Consider the following 14,989-nt stretch of genomic DNA (forward strand, 5'->3'; position numbering starts at 1 on the left):
AGTTACTCAATATTAGAAATTTTACTTACAAAAAAATATCTATAGATTTTTTACATTTGAATATCATATTGTATCACTTATATAAGATAATAAGGATAAAAATGTTAATTATTAATAAAACTCCTCCCCTCCTGAACCAAACATATTTTTAATTAAAATCCTTCCCCTCCACTCCTCTCGTTTGAACCAAACACCCATCTGATTAAAAAAATCCACTCACCTCCCCTTCTCTCCTCTCCGTTAAAATCCCTCCTCTCCCCTCCCCCTCATTTGAACCAAACACACCCTTAAGTTGTATTGTATGTACAGTTTCTTAAAATAATAATAAAATTCTATATTAAAACTCTGAAAATCATGGATCCTTTTATGTTTATGTCTGTTAAAAAATTATACTATTAATGTATTAATTGTATTAATATTATTATATTATTTATTTTAATATTGTTTTGTAGAGTTATTAGTCAATATAACTTGTAAATTTGTTGGAGATAGTATTTTCAAAAGAAAGAAAACAAAGCAGTGATTCTAATTTAGGTGAGAACATATTGTAACTGTTATAATACCAAGCTATTAAAAAAATATTGAGATTAAAAAGAGGGTTAAATAATAAAGAATCAAAAGGGATATAAAAATAAGTTGTGGTTCTAATAAATCACAACTAAAAAAAATAGAACGGGTTAATAATGATATTGCCACCATTAACATATAAACTCAACATGTTTCTCTGATAATTTTTTTGAAAATAACATAATAAATGATAGCGTAAAAATAAAGCATAACAAAAACGGTACTACAGATAAAATTATATTAGGGATCTTTTAAATTATTTTATTGTAATCGGTTGGTCTTTTAAATTATCTTTTAAATTACTTTATTGTAATCGGTTGGTCCTTTAAATTATTTTATTATAATCTATTCCTTAATTTTTTTTTATAACAATTGTCCTTTTTTTAAGATTTTGTTCCAACAATGCACAGGTGAAATTAAAGTTGGTGAGGTGGCACTAACATTATTGACATGGAATGAAACACTCAATTAAAAACTGAGTTATGAAATTTTTAAAAAAGGATAATAGTGTAGACGTTGGCTAACTTAAAATATTAAAAAAAAAAAAAACTCAAAGACTAACTAATTACAATAAAATAACTAAAACTAAAAGAACCAGATATAATTTTGCCTATTTTACAGGACACAAATATCATTACAGTTGAAAATAACTTAATAGCATTGCAAACACATAAATAGATAAATAGGTAAGCATATGATGGTGTATAGATGACATGAATAATAACAAAATAATAGTAATAACAAAAAGTCATATAAAATGAAGACACTATTTGGAATAAATCATAATAGATATATAGATTTCTCAAATTTGGGCTTATTGGCCAACCAATTCTTTCCTCAAACCTACATAATAAAAAAAAATTAGGGGTTGTTCTTTCATCCTTAGCGGTGAAGAGCCACCTTTAAAATACTTGAAAATATCATTGAAATAATATGGAAGTTAACCTCTGAATATCCCATGTACACACCAAAAATATTCGTAAGTGAGTCACTTCCATTTTACTAAAAAATAGTACAAAATTTTATCTTTGTATTGGTGGAAGGGTGAGTTCGTAGGTTAAGTTTCAGAATAACTCTTAGACACATTTAGAACTCATGATAGTGTATTTATTTCACAACTCACTGGATATTATAGAAGTTAAATTATGTATTAACTCTAAGGAGACAATTTTTCTCCTGGGCAATATTTTTGTTATAATTTGACATATTTTAATAAAACTTATATTTTAAGTCATTTATACAAAGTATACATAATTGTTATTAAATTAAACCATACACTTATGTAATTCAATAAAAACAACATATATTAAGTCAAAATGCAAATCATATATTGTTCACAAAATACAAACCAAAATACAAATTATCAAAATACAAAGAAAAAGTCAACTATTGGGTATATATAACCTCTAGTTCCTCCTCTGCCTCTTGTACTACAAAACATAATGTGCCTCGGCTATCATGGCCTCTATAGTGACCTACTCAGGAGTACTTTCTTGCAACTCTCCTCTCTTTATGCTTGCTCGCCCAATAGACACAATACACTGACAGATTGACAACACATTAACGACATGATTCGTCCTAGCCTACTCCTTTTACAATATCTCCTGATGAGTTGTCTTAGGTGGCTCTCCCTCTACATACAATGTCATATAAGGATGTGACACTCTATAAAACTATTAGATGTAGCCATATACAATAATTCATGGCTGAGAAGTTGGAACACTACGTACATCCTCTAGGACCAGATGATGGTTCTCCGGAAATATCTCATCAACATCTTTATGGTGAAGTGTGGGAAGAGAAGCAACTATGAGGGCTCTAGGAATACCATGCAGATACCCAAACTGGCGCATGACTCGCTCAGGTAGATATGGATACATTAGTCATGTTATACAAGCCAATCGTCTAGAGTAGAAGGATATCTCATCAAAAAGGCGTTTCACACAGTGATCGTCGTATGGTGTGAAGTTTATATCATGTTTCAAATCCTCGTCATAGTCTTCTACATATGCCTAGTCAGAGAGATGTGGAAAGTGATAAAGGGTCCACGTCTGAAAATGGTTCAAATGAAATATTAGTAACAGTGTAGCAGAAGTGTTATAAAATATTGGTAACCGTAATTGTGCAAATATATTACTGTAAATAGGGTGTTGCTTGATGTCATTTGTCTAGTCTTACATAAACAAGCTTCGCCTAATTTGGAGTAGAGGTAAACCAAACAAAAGGCCTCTCACTTGTACTCACGAATCCTCTCCGACTCAATGTAGTATTTCAAGTATACGATATCAACATGTATGGACTTTTATCTATGAATATGGACGTGCCCACCAGATACAAGAGGTAAGACCTCAATGCATATACTTTATTATGTGTTACATGTGTCTGTACAACCTCTCCAAAAATCCGAATTTGGTATGACATCTTCTGGTGTCCGCACAGTCTCAACATTTCAATGGAGAATATGCAAACGATCATATCTTCCGTCTTGTATTATCATGGTTGTAGGTCAACCATTGTTTTCTTGTATAATGGGGTCCGTGAGCTTCACATGCTAAAAGCACTCAAGTATTTAATGGAAAATCTCAAAACCAGTTCTTGGAGAGAGGATTAGGTATTTTATTTTTACTGAACCTCTATAACTCTTTTACTTTTCTCACTTTATTTTTATATATCGTTGCTTAGATATGGAAAAATATTTTTAAAATCTGATTTTAATCTCGAAAAGTTTTTCAAAACCATGTTTTTCCAAACCACAAATTTCACCCCCCCCCCCCTCTCTTGTGTGTGAAGTCTCAAGTCCAACAACTCTGTTGTATTTCGAGCGTTCCTCACGCTCAGGTATTTTCTGCGCCACGACAAGGGGATGTTCCGAGATGCATCTCCGGTACCACCATATTTTGTTATTCCGGAGATGTATTTTTGAAACCACTAGGAATATAATGAAATTCTGGAACAGACAGAAACAAAACTTGTATTAAAATGCATAATTTTTTGGAAAACTTATTCATGTATTAAAATATTTGAAAATGTATATATTAGACATCATTAATATTAATACAAGATTACATACAATACATTTTTGAAAAAAAACTAAAATGAACCAAAACAAGTGTCTCAGTTTAAATCTATATCTATGGATGGTACCACCTTGGACTTTTGTTAATTTGATTCTCTTTCAATTTCGCTCAATTCGATAAACTCTTACATCCTTTCCACAAAATGATCCGGCCAAGTCTCGATTTTTGTTGTTGACTGAGTTGTCCATTCTGGTGATGTCAATGGTATTGGTCATCCTAGTTTCAAATAAACTTGAACAAAGTGCCGCATATTTGAAATCCACCCAACACATATAATATGATCATTTAGATTATGAGGCGGGGAAGTGTGGAGTGGAAAAAATGTTTCCGAAAAACTATATCTTGTAAGATTAATATACACTCTTTCACACGCACTTGCTATGAGATGACCCATTTCAGGGAAGCACATTCATTTATCCCCCGGTGTCGTTCCATTAATTCAAGAAATAAGAGATTCATAAATTGCATCAACATTCTCTTTTTTACCATATAGTCGTGTGTATGATTATTTACGACCTTTCAACTCTTGAATATGTTGATGGAGGACAAGTGTGTGATCGTCTTCTCCTTTACCGAGCAAAGCAGAAACAACTCAAAAATCACAGTTACCGTCACCTTCATCATTGACGATCTGTTCAATGTATTTGTGCATAAAAATTGACATCTCGTCAATGAATGGAATTTTTTATGAAGGCAGGGAAGGAGGTGGTTTGTTGATGGGTGCTCCTTTGAAAACAATTTTTTGAGATTTTGGAGTTGGAGAATTGGAAAAAATGTCAACATATTCAAAATAGGAAGGAGACTGCATCATTGAATTGTCACTTGGTCTTGGTTTGACCATCTTAGAAGCACCTTTTGTTTTTACCGGTTGAGAGAGCGGTTTAAAGTCTGTGATTTTCGAATAAGCAATCTTCCTCAATTGCTCTTTGATATGGAATTGCATATTGTCACCGAATTTCAAAAATCTCTTTTGTATCACTTCCCATTCGATTAAGATAGAGATATTCAATTTACCGTCTTTCATGACACCATCATCATTAAACCTGAGCTTTTTCTGGTGAGTGTAAACTTCATCCATTCATATCAGGCTACTAAGTTTAACCTTCTTAGATATAAGACAAGCACATGGGAGACCATAGGTTTTCATCAGTGTGCAACCACACTTTGAGCTATCGGAACCTACATTCTCAGCTTGTTTGCCTTCGTGAAAAATATAATTCACTCTTGCTCGAGATAAGTTGCCGACAAACTAAGAATAAATATTTTTGTTTTTGAATCTGTGTTCCAACAGTGTGATGCTACAACCAAATGATGTTTGTATCTCATTATGCTGAATTTGGATTATTTGGTTCGCATAGTCTCAATCTCTACACAAATCACCCTTACTATTTCCCAACCAATTCTTCAGCGTAGCATGTGCATACTCAACTTGGTTAGTTATTGTATTTCTAAGGTGTCTAAATTGATCGGTCCAGGCACAAACAATATTCTCCTTCATCTGGTCTAGAATTGTACTTTTAACATATTTCAACAAATCTGGATATTTCTCACAAATCTTCCTGAAATGTATAACAACATTGACATATAACTCTTTTGTAGAAGAATTTATTATAACATTTCATGCATCCATTAATCTTTCCACTACCACGTCCGACTTAACCATTTTCCCGTCTTTGTTCTTTATCTGTTTCGTCCATACCACGAGTTTAGCCCGAATTCTCACATTCTTTGTCATGTAATATCATCAAAGTGGTATCGCGGTCGATGATAATTACTTTCGGCATGTCTTCTTTTCCATTTTCCTGACACACCTTTAAAGCCCAAGTAACATTTTCCTCTTTTTTGCTCTCTAGAAATGCAAAGTCGTCAGAATAAGTCTTCTCAGTAAAGGTAACACCAATAATTTTCAATACTTGAAGCATGTACTTGTTGGTCTTATACGTTGAATCAATGATGAGCATAATAGGAAACATGTTGAACAACTTGATGAAATAGTTATGAGTCCGAAATATATCTCTAATGGTCACTCCATCCTTGCACGTTCGATACATAGATACATAATTGTTATCATTCGTAAGTTTCAAGAGTTGTTGCATTTCAATTCTATCCCCATCAACGTCTTGTTATTATGGGCCCAAATATTATAGACTTGCTTGATATTTGAGATATTTTTGGGTCTTTTTTGTTTCAAAGTTGAAAGTATGTTTTTTCGGTTTCACAATATTCAAAGTCATGTCTGAAACGATTTCCTTCTCTTCCGGCATGAGGCGACATGCAATTGGATACCCGACTAACTTTTCACACATGTCATGATTATCTAATCCATATATCGCATTAAATACTTTTTGTTATTTGTTAACAAATAACCACGCAACTTAAATGGACACTCACATTTTTTTGAAACAATGTCATCTCGTTTGAATGTACAGTGGGAAGTTTTATATTTCCCACTTCTTTCGCATGTCATTGTCACGAATGCAACTCTTGTATCTGAACCATCATTAGAACTTTCAATTACAACATCAAATCCTAATTTGGATGCTTCTATCCAAATTCATTGAAGCATGTGATCACGAAATTCAAACTCCTATCCATTTGTAAATTTGTTGCCAACATCTACCTTCTTCACAACAACACATTTGGCATTCGGAGGTACAACAGGTTGGGAGAAAACATCGGGGTGCACAAATATCTAATGAAAGCAATAACATAAAATATTCAAAAACAACTGAAATTGAAAACAGACATACTTCGAAAATGCATTTCCGGAGGAATTCATACATAATCCAGAAGTGAATTTCCATATGCAACATATGTTTTTTCAGCTACAAAAGAAGATTAATGTGAGCAATGAAGAATGAAATAAATGATCTTTACCTTGAATTAAAGCTTCTTTTACTCCTTTTGATGTGATGAAACACAAGAATAAATGTTTAGAGTGAAAATCTTGATGGATGAAACACAAGAATGAAGGCAAAAATGGGTATGAAATCTGGTCATGCAAGGTGTTGTTTTACTAAAAATCACGTTTGATAATTTTGAAAATGCAAATGGCAGGTTTTTAAATTTTCGCTTCAAAATTTCGAAGAAAAAAAATCTTAAAAAGCCACGGGAATGCTAAACAATCAAAAAATAGATGAAATTTGCCTGGAGATGCATCTCCGAATAAAATTTTGAAAAAAAAAAACATAGGATGACACTCATTTGAAACATTAATTAGTGAGACAAATAGTGCGTCCGAAAATACACATTTGAAACCTGAAAAGTATTTTTGATTTTTCATCGGGTGTTTTTCCACCGCTCGGTGTGGAATTAGTAATTCCCTACTTTTTTATTAGCTTGATTTTAGAACAGTTATAATATATCTTCCCTAAATTAGGATTACTTCTTTGTTTTCTACTTTCCGAAAATACTATCTCAACATATTTCCAAATTATATTAACTTATGAATCTACAAAAGAATATTAAAATAAAAATAATATAATTATTAATAAATTAATATTTTTTTAACAAACATAACATATTGAAATAACTAAAGTTCCATGATTTTCTGATTTTTAATATAGAAAAATGTTAAATGAAAATATTATTTAAGAAACTGTATTCTATTACTTAAAAGTCTGAAAATTAATTTTTTTTCAAGACCTTTTATTTTATATCTTTTTTAACACTACCCTTCAATATAACAACATTTTCATATTCCAACCACTCGACATCATTTAAATCACAGTAGAATCTGAATAGAATCATTTCACATGAACAACACTTCTACATGTGATTCTTTTTTCCAATAAACCAATTAGTCACAATATAACCTTATGCTAATAGTAAAATATGAACAAATACATTATACTTTCTTTAAACAGATTATTCAATCAAAAAATTCAGACATAACATAACTTTATTCCACTAAATGGGATCAGCTACATGGATTTCTGCCATAATGTTCTATCTACACAATAGAAAAATAACTGATATCAAAAGACACTGCATATAGAGTCAAGAAAAATGTAGTTGTAAAGAGCCAAGGTTATGCACTCACAAAACAAACCATTACTTAGCAGTCCCACGAGGGAGATAGATAACACAAACTATAAGACCGCCTTTAAGAGTTGTTTAGTCAGATATTTGGGAAGCCCCATCACACTGCCAGTTGTGCCTACCTGTAAATATACCACCATATAGAAATCATCTACTGTCGTTTAGAACTAGGAAGTAAATTGATAGAAATTTTATCCCAGAAAAAAAGCAACTAGCAATGTCACTTGCACTATACTTGTGCAGGTCATCAGCGTATTGACACCAACTAGTTTAGGAAAACATCGAAATTTCAATAAATTTGAGGAAAATTCTTCTTCTTATCATAAAGAAAATAGCTTCAAAAAGAAAAATTTGAGTCATAAGTACATATCTACACAAACAATTAGATATAAGCATTGATTTTTTATTCCCAAAGTACCAATTTTGAGTAATTATTTTCAGTGCTAACAACAACAGCATAAGTATCATTCTTTTGAACCATCAGCAAATCTGTTGCAAGATCAGTAGCTATAACACCAGCACTACAACCCAAACCATCTAAATTGAAACTCATAATGTTACTTCTCAGGTTATATTTATTCACAATCATTGAAGAAAGTGAAGGTATAGGGTTAAACAAACTACAAGTCACAACCAGAATTCCAATTTATTTCGGATTTAGGTTTTTGTTGATGACTAACTTTTCATTTTTTCATAATTCCCTTAATCATAATCACTTTAATTCATTGGAAACCTCAGCTAACTAGAAAATGGATTCCATATAAGAAACTAGTTACAAAACATTTTTTGATACTACTCTCTTATAAAATCCTATGAACATGTGTCATTGTGATTTGTGATTTGTGATTCAATGTGCTACGTGTTGAAAGATTCCATATAATAAATTAATCAACAAAACATCTGGGCACTAAAATCTATGAACTTGTGTCATTGTAACTCGATGTGACACCTACCGAAAGATTCTAGATAACATAGAAATTAACAAAACATCTTGATACTCTCTCATAACATCTATGAACATGTGTCATTGTGACTCGATGTGGCACCTACCGAAAGATTCTAAATAACAAAGTAATCAATAAAACATCTCGGTACTACATCTCTTGTAACATCCTATGAACATGTGTCATTATAACTCGATGTGTCATCTACCGATACATATTTTCATCGTTATACTTAAGCAATTATATTGTTATCATATGTGTTTTTTTCTCCGATAACAATTCAATGGTAGATTTTATCTAAAATATTATGGTGTGTTTGATTCGGGATACATGAATGAAAGAAAATTTCTAATTGAATATATTTGGTTCAAATTTTAAAAGGGAGAGAAAGAGATGGAAGGGGAGTAAAACCCCTCTAAACACATTTTTCGCGTCCTTTCAAATTGGGGAATTTAGAGGGGAGTGAAGGAAATATGAATGTTTATATTTTAAAAATTATTGTATTTATTAAACTATTCTTAGTTTAGTTTTAGTATTTCAAATTTATTCTTTTTGTTAGTGTTACAACTTTTCTTTTGTGTGGTTTTTTCTCCATTATTTCCATCTGTTTACTATAAGTCTCACCTTCAAATTATTTTTGAATTTATATACTTAATATAAATTATAATCATAGCACTTTTATTTAGTTTTTTTTATAATTTTAGTTTAAATGTTAGTTTTTTTTATAATTTTTTTTATGTATTCTATTATAATTTTTATATCAAATTTTAAACCGTTCATTTGTTTATTTTAATTATTTTATTCAATTTTAAATCATTAATTAATATTTAAAAAGAAGTTATTTTATGAATTTCTTTTGTTAGATTAGTGATCGCGATTTAAAAGTTGTTATTATAATCCGAATAAAATGAACTCAATTTTTTTAATGTTATTTGATAAATTATAACTTTTTTAATCATTCAACTATGAAAATTTTACCACCATATATATATATATATATATATATATATATATATATATATATATATATATATATATATATATATATATATATATATATATCGCTTATATAAGATCATAAGGATAACAATGTAAATTATTAATAAAATCTCCCCCTTCCCTCTTTAACCAAATCTGTTTTTAATTAAAATCTCTTTTCCAAAATTTTGAACTAAACATATCTAGAAATAAAGAGAAAATCTCTCCTTCCCCTTCTCTTCCCTTCATTGAAATCTCTTTTCTCCTCTTCCCCTTATTTGAATCAAATAGCCCCTTACTTCTCTTCTCCTTATTTAAATCAAATAGACCCTTAGAAAAACTATAAGTAATAACTAAGCTCTGTAAGACATATTTATATATTTTTTATATTTAATAGTTGTCTCATTACAATAACATGGTTGAATTAAGAATGGTTTTAAGTATTTTTAAATCTTGATACAATCTTTTCTTTGAGAGACTATGAAAGTGCATAATTTCCTCGCATGTATAGAACGATTTTAAATTAATTTATTATAATTTTTCTTTAAAAAGAGTAAGGAGTAATTTTTTCTTTAATTTCTTTGTCTTTATGAAAGATTCCATCTATTAAAGTGATCAACAAAATATATTGGAACTGTATCGGTTAGAGCATCTTATGAACATGTGTCATTTTGACTCGATGTGGCAGGTACTAGTACATATTTTCAACGTTATACTTAAACAACCATATGACAAGGAATATGTAGAAGCCACTCCGTTCTTGGAAGATGACTTAGAGGATAATCGGAAGTTGGATATTAATGATTTGCAGTTATTAGAATTCTAAGAGATTAGCTAACTCCTCAACTAGGTTAGCCCTCAAAATTTTGATTAGTTCTCGAAAGCCAATTTTTCTCATATCCGACCCTTGGATTGCTTTTGATAGGTTCCCTAACAAGTGGTTTCTCAAGAAGGGTTTCAAGCTGATATAGTTAACTCCGGAATTAACAGAATCTCTAACATGTGGTGTTTTTGTAAAAATTAGAATAACATAAAAGATATTTAATACATAATTATTTTATTTTAAATTAAAATAAATTATAAACAATAAAATTGGATTTTTACTAAAATAATTGTTAAAACAGAAACACTAAGGTATGCTTCTAGGAAATCACACTGTTTAATTGAATACTGAAATATGGCTTAAATAGCCTACAAAATGAAAACTGAAATAGTAAACGTAACTGCAGAAAAATAGGAACAGAAGGTAGAAAAAGACTTAAACAAACTCCTACTAACCCACTAAAATGGAATGTGCTCAACACCTCCTAAAATCACTAGGTTAATTTAAACCACTAACAGAAATCCTAAATTGTAGCTAGAATACTGACACATCAGATCCAACAATTCCTCCCTTTAAACTGGAAATGCTAATCATGCATCCAGTTTAATCTTCTCGAGCTTGTATCCCAAGCAAGCTTCTTAGCTTAACAAATGTCTCCAATTTTACTGGTTTGGTTATGATATCTGCCACCTGCTCTTCAGTCCCACAAAACACTAGCTTCACAACTTCTTGACTTGTAAGATCACGTAAATAATGATACCTCACATCTATATGTTTTGTCCTCTTATGCATCACTGAATTTTTTGAGAGTTTAATGGAGGAACTATTATCGCACAAGATCTTGAAGCACTGACAAGGCTTGGTGCTGAACTGTTGAAGAATTCCTTTCACCCAAACACAGTGGCAAGCACAGGATGTTGCAGCTACATACTCAGCTTCGGTCGAGGATAAAGTGACTATAGCTTGTTTTCGTGAACTCCAACAAACAGTTGCTTTACTTAGTAGAAATACATACCCTGGCGTGCTCTTCCTGTCGTCTATATCTCCGGCATAATCGCTATCAGTATATACCTTTGGTATTGAGTCAGATTCTCGCTTATAGAAAAGACCAAAATCCAGAGTACCCCTTAAGTACCTTAACGCCCTTTTAGCGATCTGCATATGCTCTTCTCTAGGTTTGGCCATGAAACGAGATATTAAACATACCACATACATCATATCAGGTCTGGTGACTGTTAAATACATAAGACAACCCACGAGTTGCTTATATGTAGTAGCATCCACATCTTTGCCTTCTCCTTCATTCGAGAGTTTGGTCCCTGGTACTATAGGATTTTCGACAGGATTGAAGTTCCACATTCTGAATCTTTCAAGCACTTCCTTAGCATATTTATTCTAACATAGATGGATTCCCTTCAAGCTTTGATGTACTTCAACACCAAGAAAGAAAATCATCCTCCCTATAGCATTCATCTCAAATTCTTGTTTCATTGATTGCTTAAACTCTTCACACATCACATCATCACTCCCAACAAAAATTAAATCATCTACATAAAGGCTTACCATAAGCAATTTTTCTCCAACACTCTTGCTGAATAAAGTGTGATCATGGTTGCTTTTCTCAATCCCCTTATGTCTGAAATAACTCTCAATTCAACTAAACCATGCTCTAGGAGCCTGTTGTAGACCGTAAAGAGCTTTGTTAAGTCGATAAACTTTGTCTTCCTCACCTTTCTTGACAAATCCTTCTGGCTGGTCCACATACACAACTTCTTTTACCTCCCCGTACAAGAAAGCACTATTTACGTCCAACTGATACACTGTCCATCCTTTTTGTGCAGCAACAGCGAGCATAATTCTTATAGTGTCCCATCGAGCAACTGGAGCAAAAACTTCATCATAATTGATCCCTTCCTTTTGAGCATATCCTTTACAACCAGTCTCGCCTTGTATTTATCGACATGTCCATCCTCATTTAGTTTTATTTTGAAAACCCATTTGACCCCTATAGTTTTTGTTTGAGCCGGTAGAACCACAAGCTCCCAAGTATTGTTCTTCTCAATAGCTTGTAATTCACACTTCATTGCCTCTATCCATTTTTCTTCTTTGGCAGCTTCTACAAAATTTGGAGGATCATTATGAGAAGAAAACAGCACCATACCTGCACCTATTTCTTCATCCGAAAATTCTGCTCCACTCTCATAGTCATGCATCCACGCGGGTCTTCTTTTGTCTCTTCTTTGAGGCATTTCTGGATGATTTAAAATTCCAAAATCTGGTGCATCAGAATTTTCAGAATCTGGTTCACCTGTTGTAGGCTGTTGTTCTTGTTGTTCTTCACAATCAACCTCCACCTCTTCTTCGTGTTCTCCCTCGGTTGTTCTTCCTTCATCATTCCAGGCCAGAATATCATTTTTTGACTCGGTTTCCGCTATTTTCCAGTCCCATTTCCCTTCCTCTTCGAATATAACATCTCGACTGATGACTATTTTATTTGATATTGGATCAAATAGTCGATACGCCTTTGATTCCTCGCTGATCCCGAGCAGAATGCATTTGTGACTTTTATTATCAAGTTTTATCCTATGTTGTTCAGGGATATGTACATGACCAATGCAACCAAGCACCCTAAAATGATCAACACTTGGTTTGACCCCACTCCAACACTCTTCTGGAACCATGTCATTTACCGCACTTGTGAGACTTCTATTTAGCACATGTGATGTTCATCTTGAAGCTTCAGGCAAAAATTTCTTTGGCATTTCTTTCTCTATGAGCAAACATCGAACCATATTCATTATGGTGCGATTTCTTCTTTCAGCTACTCCATTTTGTTGTGGAGTGTAGGCAGCGGTTAATTGTCGTCTAATTCCATGTTCCCCGCAGAATTGGTTGAAGGAGTTTGAGGTAAATTCTCCTCCCCTATCTGTCCTTAAACAACATATATACTTTCCTACTTCTTTTTCGACACAACTTTTGAACCTTTTAAACATGTCAAAAGTTTCATTTTTTTCTGTAAGAAAGTATATCCACGTCTTGCGAGAAAAATCATCAATAAGAACTAACATGTACCTTTTACCACTATGAGATGTAGGAAATATAGGACCACATAAATCCGCATGAACTAGTTGGAGTTGTTCTGACGCTCTCCACTTGCTCCTTTTTTATATAATCTCTCGATGTTGCTTCCCAATGTTACAAACTTCACATACCCCGTCTGCATTTTTGAGTTGCGGTAACCCTTTGACCATTCCTTTATACTGCATGGTGTGAATGGCTTTGTTGTTTAAATGCCCATAGCGCTTATGCCAGAGGTTTACAGCTTTCCCTCCTTCTACCTTCATGCACTTGCTCGAGAGAGGTTTCCTAAGTGCAAACACAATGAATAGTCTATTCGCAGTCATTCTAGTGTTCATAATTAGACCTCTTTGAGGGTGGTAAACTTTGCACATTCCTTCTTTGATACAAATGTCTACTCCCTTCTCTTGTAGTTGTCCAATGCTTAAAAGGTTGCTGGATAATTCTGGAACAAAGAAAACATCAAATATCAATTGATTTATGTCCTCAACTTCAAATCTAATATTTCTTTTTCCCATAACAGCCAACTTAGAGTTATTTCCCAATTTCACAGTGTGTCTGAAGCTCTCATTTACTTCACAAAATCAGCCTTTGTTACCTGTCATATGGTTTGAACAACCAGAATCAAGAAACCAAACTCCATTGTTTCCATCACCTTCAACTTCTTCTAGTGTCATCAGCAATAACTCTTCACTATCATCAAATTCAACATGGTTTGCTTCCCTTCTCATACTAGGACACTCATATTGGAAGTGTCTCAACTTGTGACACCTGAAGCATTCAATAGTAGCCTTGTCATAACCTGACCTGGTTCTTCCTCTCCCTCTTGAGCTGCTACCCCCCCCCTTACCCCCGCCTCCTCTTGGACAGTTGCTCCTTCCTCTACCACGCCCAAAATAGGAGTCATGCTCTACCTTTAGAACCTGCTCTTCACTTTTCTTATGGCACACCTTCTACTCGTGTACTAGTAACAAGCTCTGTAGCTCATCAACCGTGAGTTGGTCGATGTCTTTAGATACTTCAATCGAACATACAACAAAGTTGAAATTCTCTGTGAATGACCGAAGTATATTTTCGACGATTTTAACATCTTCCATATCTTCTCCACAATTTCTCATATCATTTGCGATAACCATTACTCTTCTGAAGTAATCAATGACCGATTCTCCCACGTTCATCTCCAATGTTTCGAAAGTCCTTCGAAACACCTGCAGTTTGGCACGCTTCACTCTTGCACTTCCCTGGTACTTGGTTTACATTGACTCCCACAATTGTTTTGCAGTCTCCTTCTGCGTGATGGTCTTCAAAATGGACTTGTCAATGGCATGGAACAAATAGTTTTTTGCTTTCAGGTCTTTGATTTTTGCTTCATCCACTTCCTTTTTTCGGGTTGCCGTCAACACTTCATTTTTGTCAAGTGCTTGGTAACCGTCTTGGATTATACACTAGTAATCTTTTGAACGCATCAAGTTCTCCACGAT

At 33.0% G+C, this 14,989-nt stretch overlaps 2 protein-coding genes across 3 annotated transcripts; both read right to left on the minus strand.

The window, feature by feature from the left end:
• Window positions 1-7,497: 7,497 nt before the first annotated feature.
• On the minus strand, window positions 7,498-8,439 carry LOC131594190 (3-ketoacyl-CoA synthase 4-like). Of its 2 annotated transcripts, XR_009281303.1 has the most exons (3): window positions 8,104-8,439; window positions 7,687-7,807; window positions 7,498-7,596 (listed from the first exon to the last, which is right to left on the minus strand). XR_009281303.1 is itself a non-coding variant. In XM_058866276.1 (2 exons), exons 1-2 carry the CDS (start codon window positions 8,272-8,274, stop codon window positions 7,736-7,738), a joined length of 243 nt encoding a protein of 80 aa, XP_058722259.1. In that variant the 5' UTR covers window positions 8,275-8,439; the 3' UTR covers window positions 7,612-7,735. The 2 variants fall into 2 exon arrangements, 1 of the variants encoding a protein (XP_058722259.1); XM_058866276.1 differs by lacking the exon at window positions 7,498-7,596 and having other exon boundaries at window positions 7,612-7,807.
• Window positions 8,440-11,033: 2,594 nt separating this feature from the next.
• On the minus strand, window positions 11,034-11,789 carry LOC131598627 (secreted RxLR effector protein 161-like). The gene has a single exon (XM_058871209.1). It carries the CDS (start codon window positions 11,787-11,789, stop codon window positions 11,034-11,036), a length of 756 nt encoding a protein of 251 aa, XP_058727192.1.
• Between the last annotated feature and the right edge of the window lie 3,200 nt (window positions 11,790-14,989).

Source organism: Vicia villosa, linkage group LG4 (assembly GCF_029867415.1).
Source record: "Vicia villosa cultivar HV-30 ecotype Madison, WI linkage group LG4, Vvil1.0, whole genome shotgun sequence".
NCBI lineage: Eukaryota > Viridiplantae > Streptophyta > Magnoliopsida > Fabales > Fabaceae > Vicia > Vicia villosa.

Excerpts from the sequence above, each read along its gene's own strand:
- LOC131594190 (XM_058866276.1), bottom strand. The coding sequence starts at position 8,274 with ATGATTGTGAATAAATATAACCTGAGAAGTAACATTATGAGTTTCAAT. Across the intron at positions 7,808-8,103 it reads AAAATAATTACTCAAAATTG|GTAGGCACAACTGGCAGTGT; the intron begins GTACTTTGGGAA and ends GTATATTTACAG.
- LOC131598627 (XM_058871209.1), bottom strand. The coding sequence starts at position 11,789 with ATGTGGAACTTCAATCCTGTCGAAAATCCTATAGTACCAGGGACCAAA.